This window comes from Idiotropiscis lumnitzeri, chromosome 18 (genome assembly GCF_059441095.1).
Source record: "Idiotropiscis lumnitzeri isolate Australia: NSW breed Sydney's pygmy pipehorse chromosome 18, RoL_Ilum_1.0, whole genome shotgun sequence".
Lineage (NCBI taxonomy): Eukaryota > Metazoa > Chordata > Actinopteri > Syngnathiformes > Syngnathidae > Idiotropiscis > Idiotropiscis lumnitzeri.
The window spans coordinates 8,851,891-8,870,550 of record NC_142408.1 but is presented as its reverse complement, the minus strand read 5'-3'; the positions used below and the strand labels follow the sequence as shown (position 1 = coordinate 8,870,550).

At 39.7% G+C, this 18,660-nt stretch overlaps 1 protein-coding gene across 1 annotated transcript; it reads left to right on the top strand.

Annotated features, from left to right (window-relative positions):
* Positions 1-121: 121 nt before the first annotated feature.
* musk (muscle, skeletal, receptor tyrosine kinase) lies at positions 122-14,377 on the top strand. The gene is made up of 17 exons (XM_088281572.1): positions 122-225; positions 1,356-1,482; positions 1,920-2,071; positions 2,169-2,296; positions 2,367-2,508; positions 2,994-3,118; positions 4,750-4,909; positions 5,299-5,305; positions 7,108-7,371; positions 7,791-7,984; positions 8,180-8,203; positions 8,289-8,377; positions 10,884-11,058; positions 11,428-11,614; positions 11,677-11,868; positions 12,022-12,170; positions 13,650-14,377. Exons 1-17 carry the CDS (start codon positions 144-146, stop codon positions 14,369-14,371), a joined length of 2,919 nt encoding a protein of 972 aa, XP_088137698.1. The 5' UTR covers positions 122-143; the 3' UTR covers positions 14,372-14,377.
* The last annotated feature ends 4,283 nt before the right edge of the window (positions 14,378-18,660 follow it).

The window sequence follows — 18,660 nt, the reverse complement described above, 5'->3', positions numbered from 1 at the left end:
AACGCATTGAGTGAGCTGGTCACTGTTAAGCATGGCTGCCTGACGACTTCAGCACGCACTGAAGAAACGAGAAAGTATGGGCAAATAAACACAGGCGTTTGATTATAAGAAACCGGGCCCAGGTGGCCCATTTCCGAGCCAGGATGAAGACTATTGGACACATTTCAGTCTTGAAGATCCTCTCCCTTCTGGTTTTGGTCAGCATGACGAATGGCATCCAGAGAGGTAAGCGGCGCCTGCATATGCTGAAGCAAACGTTATTATGAGTTAACACAGTCGAGCTGCACCGTACCCCATGAAACTATTTCCTCTTATAATTGGCTATTCTCATGAAAATGTACAAGTGAAAGGAAATCTCTATCCTGCTGTACGTTTGCAAAAGGCTTCAAATGCGTGTACACGACAGTATGTCACCCTGAGATCATCTGCTGATCGCCGCATCCTGCAAGGGCAAGGGAGGAAGGTGTTTATTGACCCACATAGTGTAGATGCCACGGAACTTTATTATTCACATAGTCAAGAATATTTACCGAGTGGAAATGTGCAGCAGCACGGCCTGACTGCTTAATTAAACATGACCCACTAATGCGAAAATGCAAATTGTGTAAATTGCAATGTAGCACTTCAAGCTAAATGCTAATATCAACCTGTGAACACAGGCTTGGTTGTACTTTGGGTTATTATTATGATTATCACCATCATTATTTCAGGCAGTATGCGTTTTAAACTGTAACTTCAAAGCTAACAGCTTCACTTTGGTTTGACCTTGATGAAGGTGATTGTTTTGAAAGCTCAATATGATTTCACATTAGCGTTTCAATTTCAGTAACATTGACCAACAGTTCATTCCAAACAAAATAAAACTCAGCCTTTCCTATTCATTCCCCGTCTTTTACTTTCTCTTTTTTTTTTGGTTTCATTAATTCTGTCTTCGCTTTATATTCACTTCTGTTCATGAGTTCGTACGAAGTTTAATGCAAACCTGATGTCTCGGATCAGATAGGCGTGGATGCGATTTCATCCTTCTGCTACTGTCCATGTTTGTCTTGGTGTCCTTTGCAATATATTCCCCAGACAAAAAATAAATATCTGACCACTGATACTTTCTCAACACCTCTTTTTCTGTTCAGTAATTCTCACTTCCTATTATGAATGAGGTGTTTCACAACGGCTCAGTGAAATATCTATCATCACTGAAAATTAAACAAAATAATGTTCCTTTATGAAAACAGATTCTTATAATTAAAAACTTCCGTGATGACATTTTTGGTATATAGACAGCCGCATAAGCTGCAGCCTTTCAAATCAAATGCAAATTTGCTCACAGTTGCTCTTTTTGAATACTCTCGTTCTAGCGCCTCGTATTCTTACATTATTGGAGACAGTGGATGTACTACTGGATCACAATGCAACTTTCATCTGTGAGGTTGAATCTCGACCTTCAGCAGACATCACGTGGACCAAGAACAACCAGCCAATAATGTAAGTTAATTTTTTAAGCAGATGAAACAGTAAACTTAAGTTACAGAAAGGACTTTCACTTTGTAATTGACAGAAAGTAACAAAATGGCCGCCCCGTGACAACGGGTGGATTTTACTCCTTAACTCAAATTCCACAATATATATATATATATTTATATATATATATATATAAATATTTATAAATAATTATATATTTATATACATATATATATATATATATATATATATATATATATATATATAAATATTTATAAATAATTATATATTTATTTATATATATATATATATATATATATATATATATATAAATATTTATAAATAATTATATATTTATATACATATATATATATATATATATATATATATATATATATACATATATATATATATATATATATATATATAATTGGTTGTTTTGTCCTTTTCTGTCCTATCAGGTACTACGACTCCAGGTACCTTACTCGCGAACATGGACAAATGCTTCTTATCCCTCACGCAAGAGAAAATGACAACGGAGAGTACTGCTGCATTGCCAATAATGGAATTGGAGAGCCAGCCAAAAGCTGTGGAGCGCTCCAGTTAAAAATGAGTATGTCTGCTTCATGTGAAAACTGCCCCTAACACTTTTGATTGGCAGAAATCTTTTTAGGGAACCTGAATTGAATGCATTTCCCTTTCTGAACCAGAGCCTCAAATCAAGCGCCATCCAACAAATGTCACGCTTTTGGTTGAGTCCAAAGCAGTTTTACCATGCGTTGCCCTTGGCAACCCAAAACCAGACATCTACTGGCTTCAAGACGATGAGCTTATTAAGGTAAGGTTGGACGTTCCTTACTTTTGTCTTAGTGATGTAATAATTTGAACAAAATGTCAACATCTCACAGGTCAGCGACCGTGTCAATATTCTTGATTATGGTGCACTGAAGATCAACTATATTCAAAAGGAAGATGCCGGGCAGTATCGATGTGTGGCGAGAAATAGCTTTGGTTCGGCATTTTCCAAGCTTGCCACCATTGAAGTGCAAGGTAAGTACCTCTGACCTCTGAAATGTGAGGCAAACGTGCTGCCGATTTAACGGATATGAATCCTGTTATTTAGTGGGCTGTTAAAATCGACATCAACAAATATAGAAATACTTTGTCGTGTTTGATTGACTTTTTTTTTCAGATGTTAGGGCTGGGCAATTTATAACACTGCCATTGGTAAATTTATTTGGAAAGCTCATGTAAAACTTATCGTAGCTCCACCCTGAGCAGTGTTTTAATTAGCGGGAATAAAACTGATAACATGTGGTGTGGTAAAAGAGAAGACATTGTTTATTCCTTTACTGTTGTCGCCAAGTTTTCTGGATGCCAAAAATGAGGCAGTACAAACAAGCATCTGTTAACCATTTCCATAGCCACAAAACATCACTGTGAACACGTTGGAATTCTTCCATGTGTCCATTTATGTTTATTTTTTTTAATGTTTGTTTTTTTGTATGTGTGTGGTCTGTCGGTGACATGACCAGCTCCAGCAAGAATTCTGAAAGTTCCCAAGGAGAAGAGAGTCGCGTATGGCAGCCAAATATCTCTGGAGTGTAATGCCACTGGGAATCCGATCCCCACCATCACCTGGTTAGAAAATGGGAATACAGTGAGTGTACTGCATGAGGCTCCAGACGACTAAGGCAGTAAACTGTCTGATGCTTTAAGCAGATTTCCATTTTTTCTTTTTTTTTTTTTACTATTTTAACACATTGACACAAAGGTCACAACTTGTTTTGCAATCAATTTTATGACGTTGAACTTTTAACTTATTACATTGTCGTAAAGTAGTTCACAAAGTTAGTGCATGCAAATTTAAAAAGAAATGTGCCCAATGGGGACGTAGCAAGTTTGCACGAGCTTGTCATGGAAAAAAATGATGATGAAATACAAATGTGGTCGAGCATCCGTGGCCAAAATTAATGACGGGCCCTGATATTGTGGTTTAAAGTTGAGAGAGACACGGTATCCGAAGTCAAATGTTTTTTGTGTCAGTACATGGACATGCTTATAATAGTCCCGCTGGGATATACATGACACACAAACATACAACAGACCACATCAGTAAGTACATATATATTACAAGTTAATATAACCATTGACAATGCTAATAATGCTCAAGTTTGATTGACATCTTCTCTGAGGTATTTAAATGTGATACTGGTGCTCTTAAGTGGTGATTGATGAATGCATCACTGTATACACAAAAAAAACCCATCATGACTGAATCGTATTTTGTGACTCAGCGTGCTGGATTCTAAAATGATTTATGCAGGCATCAAGTTACGAGACAGTTTGATTACATATTAATGGCACCGGGACGATTCGTCACAATCATCACCGGCTTTAAAAACGTGCAACTCTGAGTCTGGCAATTTTCTTCAACCAAAGCAATAACACACTCTCATTTTTTAAAAGTCCAAATGTGTATTTGTTAACGGACCCCACCCAAAAAAAATTGGTAGGTTTTCAATTAGTACGAAAACACAAAATAATTGAAACCATTTTTTGGCGGGATTGTTTGTGGAAATGGGGTCACCCATGTTTTTAAAAAGATTTGAACTAGAGTGAGTGTGCAATTTACTGAAATGATTCATTGTGCACTGTTAATTGTAATGTCATTTGAACACAGTTTAGGTTTACTATGCAACTAAAAATTATGTTGCCAGCAAGACAAGAAGCATTAAATGGGGAATTGTGGGCAGACATACACATTAGAATGTTTTGACAGGCTTGGGTCCTTGTTAAAAAAAAAAAAAATAATAAATAATTACTTGCCAGTAATGCTTGTAAATATGGCTTGTGTGTGTGTCTGTGCACATGTGTGTGTTAAAAGGTTTCCTGGCAGCCTGTTAAACTTAATTTATTTCAGCAGTGCTGGCTCACAGAAACTGAAGGCATCGCTCAATATCATCAACTTATATTTGGTGTCACTACAAATGTGGCATGAATCCCCTTATATAAGTAAATAAACAAATGAATAAATTGAACATTTGCATTTTATTGCATAATGCACGTTTGCCAATGCAGACTTAAAAAAAAAAAAAATCAAAATCGCAACTTTAATGACAGAAATAATATTTGGAGATCTTGGAGATCTGTTAAAAATGGACCGATAGCACAAAATATGTTTTTATCCTCAACCTTTGATGACTGGATATATTTTCTAAAATATGTCTCATTATACATGAGTGTGACTAATTTGAAAAGAAAATGATTATACTGTACTGTCCTTCCAAGATCTCTGGTGCGTCAGTGGATGAGACCTTGGTGGGAGAAGTGGTTTTGTCGGTTCTACGGGTGACGGTGAATAAGCCAGCTCTTTACACGTGCTTGGCCTCGAACAGACACAGTGCTGGGGCCAACACTGTCAAAGCAACCGCTCGAGTGACTGTCGCAGGTGAGTATTTAATTCCACACTTGGATCTTTGAATACATTGTTGGAGTTATCTGAGGAGCTTCGACTACTTAACTTTTGTGTTATGTTAGCTGTTTGATGTGGTTTCAGCTGTTTTTTTTTTCCTCGACCATTTGTTTCCTTTTCAACTCCCACCCCAGACACAACACCCACTTCAAGTAAAACACATGATGACCACACGCATTGGCCAATCACTTGTTGGTCCCTCCACAGACGTATGCTAAACCTAGGACATGGATAGCTGAAGACCATGTTTGATTTTGTCTTCCATGCAAGACTAAATGCTATGCCTCTGCTTTCTTTCTTCCCCCTTCTGTTCACGCTGGTTCTCCTTCAACCAACATCTTGTGGATATTGCCACTTCCCGATAGAATGGAGGTAAGTCATTGGAATGTACCCTTTGCTGCAACCCGTCTTGTGTCTTAATCCTTTAAAGTTGCCCACTGGAAGCTCAGGGTCAGAATTACCAAAGGGGTCAGTAAATCCCTCAAGGAGTTTTGTTTTTTTGATGTGTTTGGTCTTTCATTGACTGCTTTTTAGGTCACAGAATGACTGAACTCTTTCTAATCGAATCTGAATTTTCTAATGCCCTTTTAGCGTTTCTCCTATATCAACCTGAGAATGCACATTTTACTTACCGTATATGACCACACAATGTTAATCGTCTTATGTGGCCTATTCTATTTTGATGCTATTTTAATTTTTTTTGTTTATCCAACATGATATGATAAATGATATCATATACTGTTTACCGTTAGCTGGCCAACTGTTTCATTTTTATAGGAAACCAAATTTTAGTGAAATCTATACATGCTTATGTAATGATTGGCCATTTTACTAAAGTACATATTAAAATATTTCTTATTGAATCAAAGCAAGCCATCTGCCTATTGCAGCAGACTTTGGGCTAAAAGCGGTCTTCATCCATGACTTGGCGTTATTCAGTAGCAGGGCCCATATAGAGACGGACTACCATTACAATCACACCGTCACAATTGGAAACTCAACCTTTGCTTGTGCACCAAAGTCAGGGGAATGTCCCGCCACACCGTCACTGACCCCCACAAAATCATCTGGTTATACTCAGTCCAAAGAATCGTATTCCAATACGCTTTTTGTGTCTATCACTAATATTGACATACTGACAGGGAGCCGCTCCTGATGTCAGGCATATGGTGCGAGTTGAATGTGAACTTTGCTAAACCTCAACATGACCACAAAAACCGCATGCCGACTGCGAAACTGCAGACAGGATGAGGAAAATGAGAAGAAACCCTTTGTGACTACATTCAGATGTATCCTTCCCCACGATTGTCGGCCTACAATCGTCACCCATATTTACAGCTTGCGTTTCGTACATCTGCTCGCTATGTTACGGAAATAGAAACAAAGAAAAATGGTTAATGTTGATCAGGGCTCAAAGGATAGGAGAAGACCAAGTTTGAAATACTGCTAACATATCGCCACATCTGGACACTGGATGCAGACAAGAGTCATGGGAAAGGTATTAGCGAGCGAACGGTCATGGTGGGATTTGTTAGATTTACGTGTTAGTTTTATGTTGATGGTTTGATTTAATAAGTAACCAGCCTCCCCAGGAGGCAGCATCTGGAGTCTGTCGGAGTCACTGTACATGCAGGTGGAAAAAAATTATCATTGCTGGACAGGAAGTTCAGAGGCTACATCACATGTGAAGCAAACGGAGATCGTCGACCATTTGGCTGAAGAATCACCATTTTTTTTGACAGCTCTTATTTGGTGACTGTTCAAAATATTATCCAAGTAGTTTTATGACCTTTTTACCTTTCAAACACAATGTTTAAACATGATCAGACAATAGTCTGTCAATATTTGGAATGGATACAAAAGAGTGATTTGAGAGCATTTAATTTTTTGTATCCAACTTCAAACCAATGGTGAGCAGTTATCCATCAGATGACTTTGGGTTATGCACGTGTGCGTAGAAAGAATATAAACGGGTGGAACAACTGGGAGAAAATGCCAAATGACTGCTGGAGCCAAGATATTCTGAATTGTGATTTAAACATTTTAACCGCTCATATCCAAAGTTAATTTTCAAGTTTGAGATTGAAATCTCAATATATACACAAAAATATGACTTTTCAACACCCATGCGGACATTCGGCCTGAATGCGTGTCTCCCTCATTTTTCTTGGCAGACTCTACAAGGGCGTTGCAGGCTTCTGCAGTGCATATCGCGGGGATGTGTGCCGCACAATTTTGCGGGAAGATTCACTTGTTTTCTTCAACACCTCCATCTCTGACCCTGAGGACATGCAAGAGTACCTGGTTCACAGCTGGTGGACCGAGTTTGAAGGACTCGGTAAACTCTGTGGCCCCGCAGTGCGTTCGCTTCTCTGTCATACTTCCTTCCCTGACTGTAATCCATCCGGCTTGGGGCCTGCGCCTAAGCCTGTCTGCAGGTAACCTGTTTCTTTTTTAATACATGAAACGCTATTTACAAATATTAATGAAATAATCTTCCTCACAACTATAAATAATAGCATTTTCGTTGCGAAACAAACCTACACCGTAGAGTTAATACTCGCTGCGCACAATGGGCAAGGAGAGCGCCACTGCCAACTACTGGAGTGGATGTGCAATTACACTTTATTGTAGTTTGGTGGAAAAAAAGCATGTTTCCCCAGCCGCTTCAGAATCGCACCGCGCCCCCCCAAGGACATTTGAGAAGCACTGGCCTAATAAGAGCTTTAAGAATTTCCATGAACCACTGAACTACCCCAGTGGAGGGGCGACAGTTAATATTTTTTGATCATATAGAAGCAATAACAAAGTGGTACCAATGAATTGAATTCTAAACTTTGTCGGCCTTTTACTTCAGGGAGCATTGCCTCGCAGTGAAGGAGCTGTATTGCCATAAGGAATGGTTGATACTCGAAAGCAGCATGTCCGTCCAGCCTGGCCTCTTCAGTTCGGCCACGGACTCCCGAGGACCTCGTTTGTTGTTGCCCACATGCCAAACTTTACCCAGTCTCCAATCAGACCCTGATGCCTGTACTCATGTTCCTTTTGTGGGTAAGTTGGCAGTCACTACAACGCCTCACCATGTGAATCTTGGTCTGTTTTAGATTAGATTTTATATTATTTATTTATTTATTTAAATTCACATAATCTAATGATATCCGTTTCCTCAAATAAATCTCCTTCGTCCGACAACCTTTTTTTCAAGATGCAATTCCAGATGATTAATCTTATTTTTCTCAATTTCAGACATCAAGACCGATCAAATGACAAGTAAGTGTTAAATATTCGCGAAATAAAATCTTGGCTGTTTAAATAAAAAATGATGCTGACAAACCTTTGTTTTTCGTACCAACAGCAACGTGCTACAGAGACAGAGGGCGTTTCTACCAGGGTAGCATGAACGTGACAAGGTCAGGGATAACTTGTCAGGCGTGGGCTCAACAGGTACTCGTCTGCAAGTGTGTATTGTAGTGGAAACATTAACATTCGGTTATTATCGTATACATCTGGATGCATGTCATGTGTGTTTGCTTCACATTCAGTTGCAACCAACTACAAAAAAAAAAATGAAATTTAATGTCTTATGAGGGAATATTTTCTTAAAGTCACCATCTTGATTATAAATTTTGGGAATCATTTTCAATCATTTAAATAGAATGCTGAGAGTCAAACATACACGCTGTGCATTTTCTTTTTTATGTCATCAGAAGAACAAATCAAAAGAAATTTAATCGATGTAATTTTAACGTGCAGAACATAATGTTCAAATTAGTCAAATTGAGTTAAGTCTCCTGATGTCATCTTTTGATGTGGAACTCAAAGGTTTGCTGTGTTTAGAAGAAAATAAAGCAGTTGGCTTCGCTGTTGCAATAGCATTTGGAGTGAGTTTCTGCACGGGCATATGGAAATACTCCCTTCTGTCATCCAGTAATACAAAATATTACATTCGTAACAAGCTTAAAATCAATTTAGTCCACTACGAGAAGTCCGACTGATTTGTGCGTGTCTGAATTTTCTGTCAAACTTTTGTAGCTCTTTCTCGGAAAGAAATGACATCAAAACGTGTCATGTCCAAACACTCCTAAATGGTCTAAAAGCTTCTTTATGTTTTTATGGCTTTGCATGGTGAAAATAGTCTCTTTAGATGAACTCGTACTTCTCTCCTGCGCACTTTGTGCGTATCCGAACGTGTGAGTGTGTTTGCCAGGTCAGCAGAGAGGGAGGCTCTTGTCCCGTCACATCCTGCTTCTGGAAGCAATTAGCTTTCACACGCAAATCTCTGCAGCGACCATCGCGAACACAGACACTTGCTCATTTACTCGCAGACCTGCAATCATTCACGCGTCGTGTGCTTGCGTATGGATGTAATGATGATGATTTTTGAACGATGCAATTCGCAGGAAACACTTCAGTCTCCGCTTTCCCTTATAGTTTGAGTCAAGATTGGCTACAAAAAAAAAAATAAAAAATCAAGATTCAAACTTAATCTGATTAACATTGCGTTTGTGGAATAATAATTGTGAGTATTGAGCATCATTGTGAGTTGAATGATGTATAAGGTGTGGACCAACTTGGATGATGAAATGTTTAAGATAATAATTCAAGCAAGATGGAGTCTTTTTGTTTTTTGTTTTTTTTGACAAAATGTAGCTTTTCGTTCCTGAATTTTTAGAATAAATACTTTCTCGATTTGGTTCTACGAAAAGCAGAACTGCGCTGAACTCTCAGTATCAATCAAACCTGAACTTTATTCAAACTATAAATGTACTTTTTTTTTTCCATCCAGCTCTCATATTGGATGTCATGAATTTCAGATTATCCCCTTCATCTCACTTCAGGGAGATTTTACCAAAAAAAAAATCATCTCTTAAAAATGAGTGATAACTACAATTTTCATCGTTTCTCGTGGCAAAGCTTTTAAAGTACATTATACACGGTAGATCTGCCTGCTTCGCGTCACACCCTGCTCCAACACAGCTGATTCAAATGATCAGATAATCAGTAAGGTCTGCAGAAGCTAGATAACGATTCTGATCATTTGAATCAGGTGTGTTGCAACATGGAAAACAGGCAGGTCACCGGCTTTCGAGGAACAAGATTGAAGAACCCTCGCGAAATGCAGAGGCACATATTTGGTATCTTCACACCAGAAAGTGTCGTGAGGCGCCAATGTTGAGCATTATTTGCAGTCTTGAGTGCCTTTTAAGTTTCTTAAGACGCTCTGTAGCCAAATTTCCCTTTGAAGTATTGCATCGACTGCCAATGTTGCACAGCATTTCACAATCAGTCATCCCTTGTCACTTTAGTCATGCAGTGACAAGTTATGAGGTAATATTTTACATCTGTCTACAATCTTCACCTCCCATTTGGATTTGTCATATTTTATGACTCTCGCTTGGTGTGGGCGAAATAATCCATTTTTAGATGCAGCAATGCTTCCAAAAATATTGAATAATGTGATGCTGGCGGAATGAAAAAAAAGGGCCATATCCGACCGTCCGCTGTCGATCTCTTTTTAGTTTACGACTTCCAAATGGAGTTGGCACCTTTTTGCAATATTGCTCGTGATCTGTTTAACCATTGTTGACATTCCATTGCATCAACGCACCATATGTTTAATATATAAGTTGGCCCTTTGGCCCGTTAGCAAAATCAAAATGTAACCGTCCCTATTGGCTCACAATTAGGTTTCCAAAGGTCCACATGAGTTTAGCTTGTAAAGTGTGATCTGTTTTGCTCGCTCGCTCTCAGTTGACCTCAAAGTTAAAGGGCCAGTGCAAGCAACAACATAAGATTTCATTCTGCTCCAAGTGCAAATATCTGAATTAAATATATGCGGTACTTGACCCTGTTAGGGACGATTAAAGGGATGGATGAAAACCCAATTCCGTCCTAGCTTCGTCCATCCTTCTTCTGGTCCTCTATCTCTGCTTTTTATCTTGTCTTATAGGTTCCTCACCAGCACCGCTTGTCTGTGGATGCCATTCCGGAGTTGAAAAACTCGGATAACAGCTGTAGAAACCCAGCAGGAATCAGCGACAAGCCATGGTGCTACACCTCAAATCCCAACATACGCTGGGAGTATTGTGCTGTACCACAATGTGGGGAAGCAGGTGCCGGATCAGGTAACTACCATATCATTCTCTCCTTCTCAAGAATAATATTTGACGTAGTTGCTTCAAAATTTGAAAGCAGACACAGAAAATTGCAGCGGTTCACGTGTAACTTTATGCGACAAGGCGCAAGGAGGTGAGATGAAAATTCCACACAAGAAGGCCTTGCAGTTTGTGCGCAAATAGCACACTGTACTGCCATATTTCTATATTTAATTATAATTATAAATAATTAATCATATCATTAATTATATAATTAATTAATTATAATATAATGATATATTTTGGGTTATCACTGTAGTTGTCACCAATCAATGGTATTCATCATTCTACTTTCAGACTTTACATGTGTGGTTAAATTTAGATTTTAATCATCTTCAGGCTTGGTGTCAGTGGCTAAGGAAGAGCCGCCGGCCCCTCGTCAGCTCCCTCCCACGACTGCGTCATCTCCAGCATACTCCATGTCCGTCATTGTCATCATTCTGACTGCACTCGCTACTGCCGTCTTCCTCACCATTGTGATTCTCGCATGTCGTCGACGGAGAAAACATTGGAGACAACAGAAGCGGTAAAAGCAAAATGTGATGGGGAGTTCTTCGCTGCAAAATAGTCAACTCTTTCTATGTGCAGGGCAATGGAGACCCCAACAATGACTGCTCTTCCTTCAGAGCTTCTATTGGACCGACTGCACCCAAACCCCATGTACCAACGGGTTCCTTTACTTCTCAATTCCAAACTGCTGGCCCTGGAATACCCCAGGAATAATATTCAATATGTTCGAGATATTGGAGAGGGAGCCTTTGGACGGGTTTTTCAAGCAAGGTAAGCTTGAACTGAGGGAAATGGATGAAATCAAAGGCTGCAGTTATCGAGACCTCTATGATACTTTATTTATATATATATATATATATATATATGGAAACACATATACTTTTTACATTCTTGATTATTTGATTGAACACATCATCGTTGCAGAGCCCCGGGCTTGCTACCGATGGAACCTTTCACAATGGTGGCTGTAAAGATGCTCAAGGAAGAAGCCTCAGCAGACATGCAGAATGACTTCCAAAGAGAAGCAGCACTCATGGCTGAATTTGACCATTCCAACATCGTGCGACTTCTTGGTAAGTGTACTAAGATTTAAAGAAAAAAAAATAAAAATAAAAAATATATATATATATATATATATATATATATTTTTTTTTTATTTTTTTTATTTTTTTTTTTCTTTAAATCCATGTATGTATGTGTGTGTGTTCTAATATCAAGTCATACGGATCAATTTAATTGCCTCACTATCTGCGGGCACCACAAACAAAATCCACCAGTGATAAACAATTAACGTCATTAGAAGTAAACATGGTGATGACTTGATCAATTATTCAGTAGGCTTTTATTCCAGATAATTCATAATTTATAGTATCAGCGTTTTCGATGCACATCCTCTCGGGGGAATTGGTTTGTTCGATTGCAATTTATGGTAGCGGTATGAAAGTCCTGTCAAGAGATACAAATACACTTCTTCCAAAAAGTCATCTAACTGTTTTTTTTTCTGGAGCTTGTATCAAAGCGCTTTCCATATGGTGTACTATAAATCAGCATGGAATTAGAACACAAACTAAAACACATATACACAGGAGAAGAACAGCTGAAACAGTGACAGTCTCATGGTGATTCGAAAGCTAAAGAATAAAAATCTGCCTTCAAACAAGTTTTAAAAGTGGACAGAGAGGTTGCCTAACATTTAAAGAAAGCACATTCCATCGGAAAGGACCGGCAACAGAAAAAGCACAATCCCCCCTAAGGTTGCGCTTCGTCCTCAGCACCTCCAGCAGCATTTGGTCCGAAGGCCTGAGACAGCGGGATGGTGCATAGCAGTGGAAGACGAATAGAAGTATCTTAAAGCAAACTCTAAAGTAATGTCCTTCTCCAAAATTTTAATTGATATGTCCAAATCGTTCCATACTTCTGAGAACTTGCTGCAAGGAGCTGAACAATTTTTTGTGACTCTGCTGATGACATTCTGTGACACTGTCTAAACACTGAACAGCCGCAAATGTGCTTCCAAAGGTTAAAAGAAGATCGCAATATGTTTTATTTAAGGTTCATCCTGATAGTTTCCAAAACCGAATGTCCCCACCTTTCTAAGAGTAGTAAAAGTAATAAAACTGCACTACTCACAGCAGAAGAATTCTTTTAAATTGCTGCATTTCCTGCAAATCAGGCCAGGCTCTGAAGAACACGTGGATAATTTATAAATTAGCAACAGATACAGTCACGGAGCTATTAAAGCAAAACTGTAGATCCACTATGCGGTGAGTTTATTTGTGAACGTGCACACATCACAGATGGTTTTGTCTGTGTTTATGTCTACACTGAATGTTTATTTACCTTTTCCCCGTGAATGAAACCATTCTACGTAATACCGTCAAAGGGAAAATAACTTGAGTCGTCGAGATTAATGACATCACTAATGTGCTTGTGTGGGTGAGTGTCCTTGTTTGTTCTTGCAAACCTCCGTGGTGGGAAACGGCTGAGCTCAAAAGCCGATGCAAATGATCAAAAGTGAGCTAAAATTAAGTCTGTATGCTTTCATTCCGCAGGTGTGTGCGCAGTGGGTAAACCCATGTGCCTGATGTTCGAGTACATGGCCCACGGCGACCTCAACGAGTTCCTGCGTCGTCGTTCGCCGACGCGATCCGTGCGGACGATCAGCCGCGCGAGCCTATCCGCTCGCAGCTTTTCTTCAGAGATGGAAGCCGGGCCCCTCTCTTGCCCCGAGCAACTGTCAATGTCCAAACAGATCGCCGCAGGGATGGCCTACCTATCGGAACGCAAGTTTGTCCATCGAGACCTCGCAACAAGAAATTGCCTAGTTGGGGAGGAAATGGTGGTGAAGATTGCCGATTTCGGACTCTCCAGGAACATATACTCAGCTGATTACTACAAAGCCAATGAAAATGACGCCATACCGATTCGCTGGATGCCTCCAGAGTCTATTTTCTACAACCGTTACACCACCGAATCAGATGTTTGGGCTTACGGCGTGGTCTTGTGGGAGATCTTCTCCCACGGCATGCAGCCATACTACGGCATGGGACATGAGGAAGTGATTTACTTCGTCAGGGATGGCCATATCCTTTCCTGCCCTGAGAACTGCCCTCTGGAGCTGTATAATCTAATGAGGCTTTGTTGGAGCACACACCCGTCCGATCGGCCCAGCTTCAACAGTATACATCGAATTCTCGAGCGGATGCATCAGAATATGCAGAGCACAAATGATGATACGGAGACTGGCCTCGAAAATGTGACTTTGGACGAGTAATTTACTCGATGGTCAACCCAAAACATTGTTGGTATTTCATTAAAGTACACAAAGAGTCAGTCAAAATAATGTTTACACACATTAGTAAAAGGAAAACGTGCATAAATATTGTAATACACAATTTATTGCGAAATCACAAGTTATAAGTGACTGACTTTTTTCCATTACATTGCTGTCTTGAGACATGGCGAGATGCTAATGGTCACATTATGCTCATTTAAACCCGCAAGCGAGCAAAATTAATATGACCACATACGAAGTCCGCTCTGCACAATATATAGCGAGCGCCACCCTGTTGGCGGTCCGCGAAATTTTGGCACTTGCAAGAAACCAGAATGGTTGAGGACCACTACCCCAAAGGATGTTGGAAACCGGCTACATTCTTGGCCCTTCGACAAAAAAATCAAAAAAGCCATATTTGTTTGTCATTTTTGAAAGTGTTTTACCTTATACTGATTGCCTTTCAAAAGTCAAGTCAGTTGGCATCCATTGCAGCCTGGTCATCCTGGAAGGGGGATTCCCCCATCTGTGGTCCCTTCTCAAGGTTTCTCACTTTTCCCCTAATGAGGTTTTGTGAGTTTTTCCTTGCCCTCCTGGGGGTTAAGATCGGGGATGTCGATTGTGGCTATGTAAAGCCCTTTGAGACTGTCTGTGATTAAGGGCTATACAAATAAAATTGACTTGACTTGACTTTCAAAAAAAAAATAAATCACGCAGAATTTTCTTTTGAGATTCTAGTTACTATATTAAAGTAAAACATTTTGGGAAAATGTGATCTTTTCACCTTTACGTGTAGCAATTGTGTGTGCGTGTTTTTTTTTAATAAATAATATACTATTATATATAGCACAAATCATTCAATATGATCACCTTTGTATTGCCAGCAAATAAAATGTGAAATCATTTTCATACAGCTTTATGTGTATGACAACGGCTCTTTGTTCGAGCACACATGCACATTTATAAATAAGACAGCAGACTAGCTGATTACGTATTTTTCTAATTTTCTTGTTTAGTTTGGACTAAAGTGCCTTGAGCGACGTTCATATTCTCTGCACTTTGCTACACTTCCTAGATAGTAAATGGAAACCAGAGGGCGCTGACTCTGCTGCTGTGTCTGGTGTGGCTTTTGTGGTCAGCTTGGCAAAGCAGAAAAAAAAGAATCTAAATCCACAGACATGGCCGCAGCAAATGACACGTGTGCAAAAAAACTTATTTAAAAGTTAGTTTCAGCATTATTAGTGAATTCAAACGTGTGCTGACAAAACACAATGTCTTCATTTTGAAAGTTCCTTTGGGAACAAAGTTTTACTCTGAGGTGTGTGTGTAACGTGTGGAAAAGAAACCTCGTGTATGTCTCAAGGTTGCTTTTTCACGACAAGATGGCTCACATGAGTCAAAGACGTGCAAGAAGAATGCTGTTCTATGTGAATGATTTGAGGGCGTTGGAGCTAACGTGTTTTTTTGTGAGCTTTTCGTGGCATGCGAAGTGTCCCACTTGGTGGTGTGTTCGTTTGAGCGAGGGGGTTGGGAATTAGGATGTTAAGAGGAAACTGTTTACAGAGTTGGCGATGTGCAGTTTGGCCGTCTCTCCTCATCTAAATTGTTGACCTCACTTTTTTCCCCTCCCACTCCAGTATCGCTGAAGTGAGCCAGTCACCATCCTTTTGTTTACAACATTTGAAAACCACTGCACGTTTTGGATATCAGACAATACAGCTGATGCCCTTTTTTGTTTTTGATCTGGTAATCTTCTTGGGTACATCAAAGCAAGTTTAAATCCATCGCTCGTCGGTGTACGAAAACTTCAAGTGGAATGTCTTCGGCATGGCAGTCTGTGATTTATTGATACACAGACAGGCTCAACAGGACCGCAACTGGAGTTTTCCGGCCATCTAGCCATCCGTTATCCGTATCCTCGTCAACTAAAATGAGAGAAATTTCATAGAAAGTGGAGCTATTGGTAGGTGATGTATTTTAGAGTTCACCGGAGATGGGCAGTCCGTCCATTTTTGGGGCCGGGGGTGACAATTTCTATTAAAGGGTTCGATTAACAAAGGTCGAAGGTTGATTTTAGTCTGGCCCAAACGACAAAAATTGCCTCAGAACGCGTCAAAAGCGCCACGACCAACTGTTTGTGTATGAAGAGACGTGAGACAGCAGTGTGCGTTCAAGCGTGCCTGTTAATTGAATTTGTCAATGCAACCGTTAGGCCCAACTGTGATGCAACTTGTCCGAAGCAGATCACGACCAACCTGTCAATTTTCCCTACGATAAACAATGTGCACAAATTGCTCAACCATTCATTTTTCACACTTCATTAATATGAGATAAATCAGCTTTTAGCCACAAAGACTTTTCAGTTCAGATTTCTGACTCTGCAATGACGGACACGGACATTTTCTTTTTGTAGAACTGTGATAACGCATCTATGAGCGAAGTTGCAATATCTCGCAAACCTCACTTTTTTTCAAATCGCTGAATATGCTCCCGAAAACAAAAGGTCGATCTAAATGGACTCCCTAACCTTCCTCTAATCGCTCCGGCTGTCATTGTTAAACAATTAGAGGAATTGTTCATAAAAATCACTTCCTGTTTTGTCATTATAATCTCCTGTCTTACAATAGGCCTCCGTCTTCACTCCAGAGAAACGGGGACAATGTTCCAAAGGAAGTCAAATGTGGTTTATGTGTTGAAATGCCGGGACTTTTCTGCAAAAGTTCAGCAATTCCTAGTGCATGTTAACAGCTTCACTTCTCATATCTTGTTTTTCACATTTCTAATAGATTTCGTTGGCAACTGGACTTGCTGAGTTAGCCAATTGAAATATTTCACTCCAAAAAAATAAAAATCTCTCCGTGCAACAGGGTACTTGAGCAAGCATGCTGGGAACCGCGGAAAGTGTCTGTATTGACATTGTAAGGAAGGTATGACATCCCGTTCACTCAGTGACTGTGCACAGGAACACGTTTGGGTGGCGGCGTTGCCTCCGATTGGCTCATTCGGGGAGCCACAGGAAGTACCATGGCGTATATCAGTCAACTGGAGGCTAACACTCCAATTCTGTGGAACAATAAACATGGCAGAGTGTGTTGAACACACACGTCTGCGCAATGTTATTTGCACTTTGCGGCTGCCCTGCTGACTGCGACATTTGGTGTCTTAATATAAATTTAGGACTGTTTTTTTTTTTCTTAAATCCACTTCTCCACTTTGGTCCATCTGGGCTTCCATCCTGTGTTTTTTTGTGTCCTAGAATCAACACATGGCATTAAAAGCTGTTTAAAAGTTGAACGATATATATATATACAGTACTAAATGTGTTTGCTGTGATTTAATCTAAACTTCGGAAACCTGGTCTTTGATAATATAATATAATCATACACACGCACACACAAAATTCTACAATACTGGACATCATGTGACGTCTGCTTTAAGTCTCCGTCTGCAACATGTGACAAGATTAGCTATCACGTACAGATTTGTTCTGAACTCCAGCCAACAAACAGCATTTAGCAAATACGTATGCATGGCACAGTTGCATTATATTATATAAACCCAGGTCCTGAAAGCCCTTTACTATGTCCTGGGTGTTTTCATCAACCCCATTTGGAAGGACACGCTGCTTGTGATGATCGCCGCCTTTCTTGACATTAGATTGGTTGCTTGATTGCATTTCATGATGCGAGATTAGACATTATCTCTGACACTTAAAATGTCATTACAACAAAATGTTTACAGATCACAAACGCCATATGTTATGTCAACAGAAGTGGCAAGGCTGCATTATACAAATCCCTGGAAAAAAAACACACGCACACACAAAAAAAAAAACGTAACATTACATAACTTCCTTCAGCTTCAGACACTGGCTGGACCTCTCTTTACATACAATATTTTTTGTCCCTGCACTGTAATGAGACCCCAATGTTGTGTCTTCTCACATAATATTGCTCACTTTTGGTTGATCACCGTGTTCATTCTGATATATTGGACTTTTTGTTACCTTATTTATTCCTCAGGGGTAGAAATATGTAATGCAAGATTTTATATCTTGCGTTCAGTGTGTCCTTTGTCTCAGAAAATTGTGGAAAAAGTAACACTTTGAGTCGACTACAAAAATTTCACCCCATGTCTGGCTAGCAACTCGACAACATCTGGCAAAGTGTGAACATCTGCACGTATTGCTGGAGGGAGAAAGACTCCCCTTGGTACTATAATGCAGCTAATGTGCTATGTCCTCTCGTGCTGTTTTGAATGCCTTGATCCATTTGGCATCCTCCCTGTGT

What these genes read in the sequence shown, in the direction of transcription:
- musk (XM_088281572.1), top strand. Translation starts at nt 144, where the DNA reads ATGAAGACTATTGGACACATTTCAGTCTTGAAGATCCTCTCCCTTCTG. An exon ending in GGTTAGAAAATGGGAATACA is followed by an intron (nt 3,119 to 4,749) that starts GTGAGTGTACTG and finishes TGTCCTTCCAAG; the next exon opens with ATCTCTGGTGCGTCAGTGGA. An exon ending in GCGCCTAAGCCTGTCTGCAG is followed by an intron (nt 7,372 to 7,790) that starts GTAACCTGTTTC and finishes CTTTTACTTCAG; the next exon opens with GGAGCATTGCCTCGCAGTGA.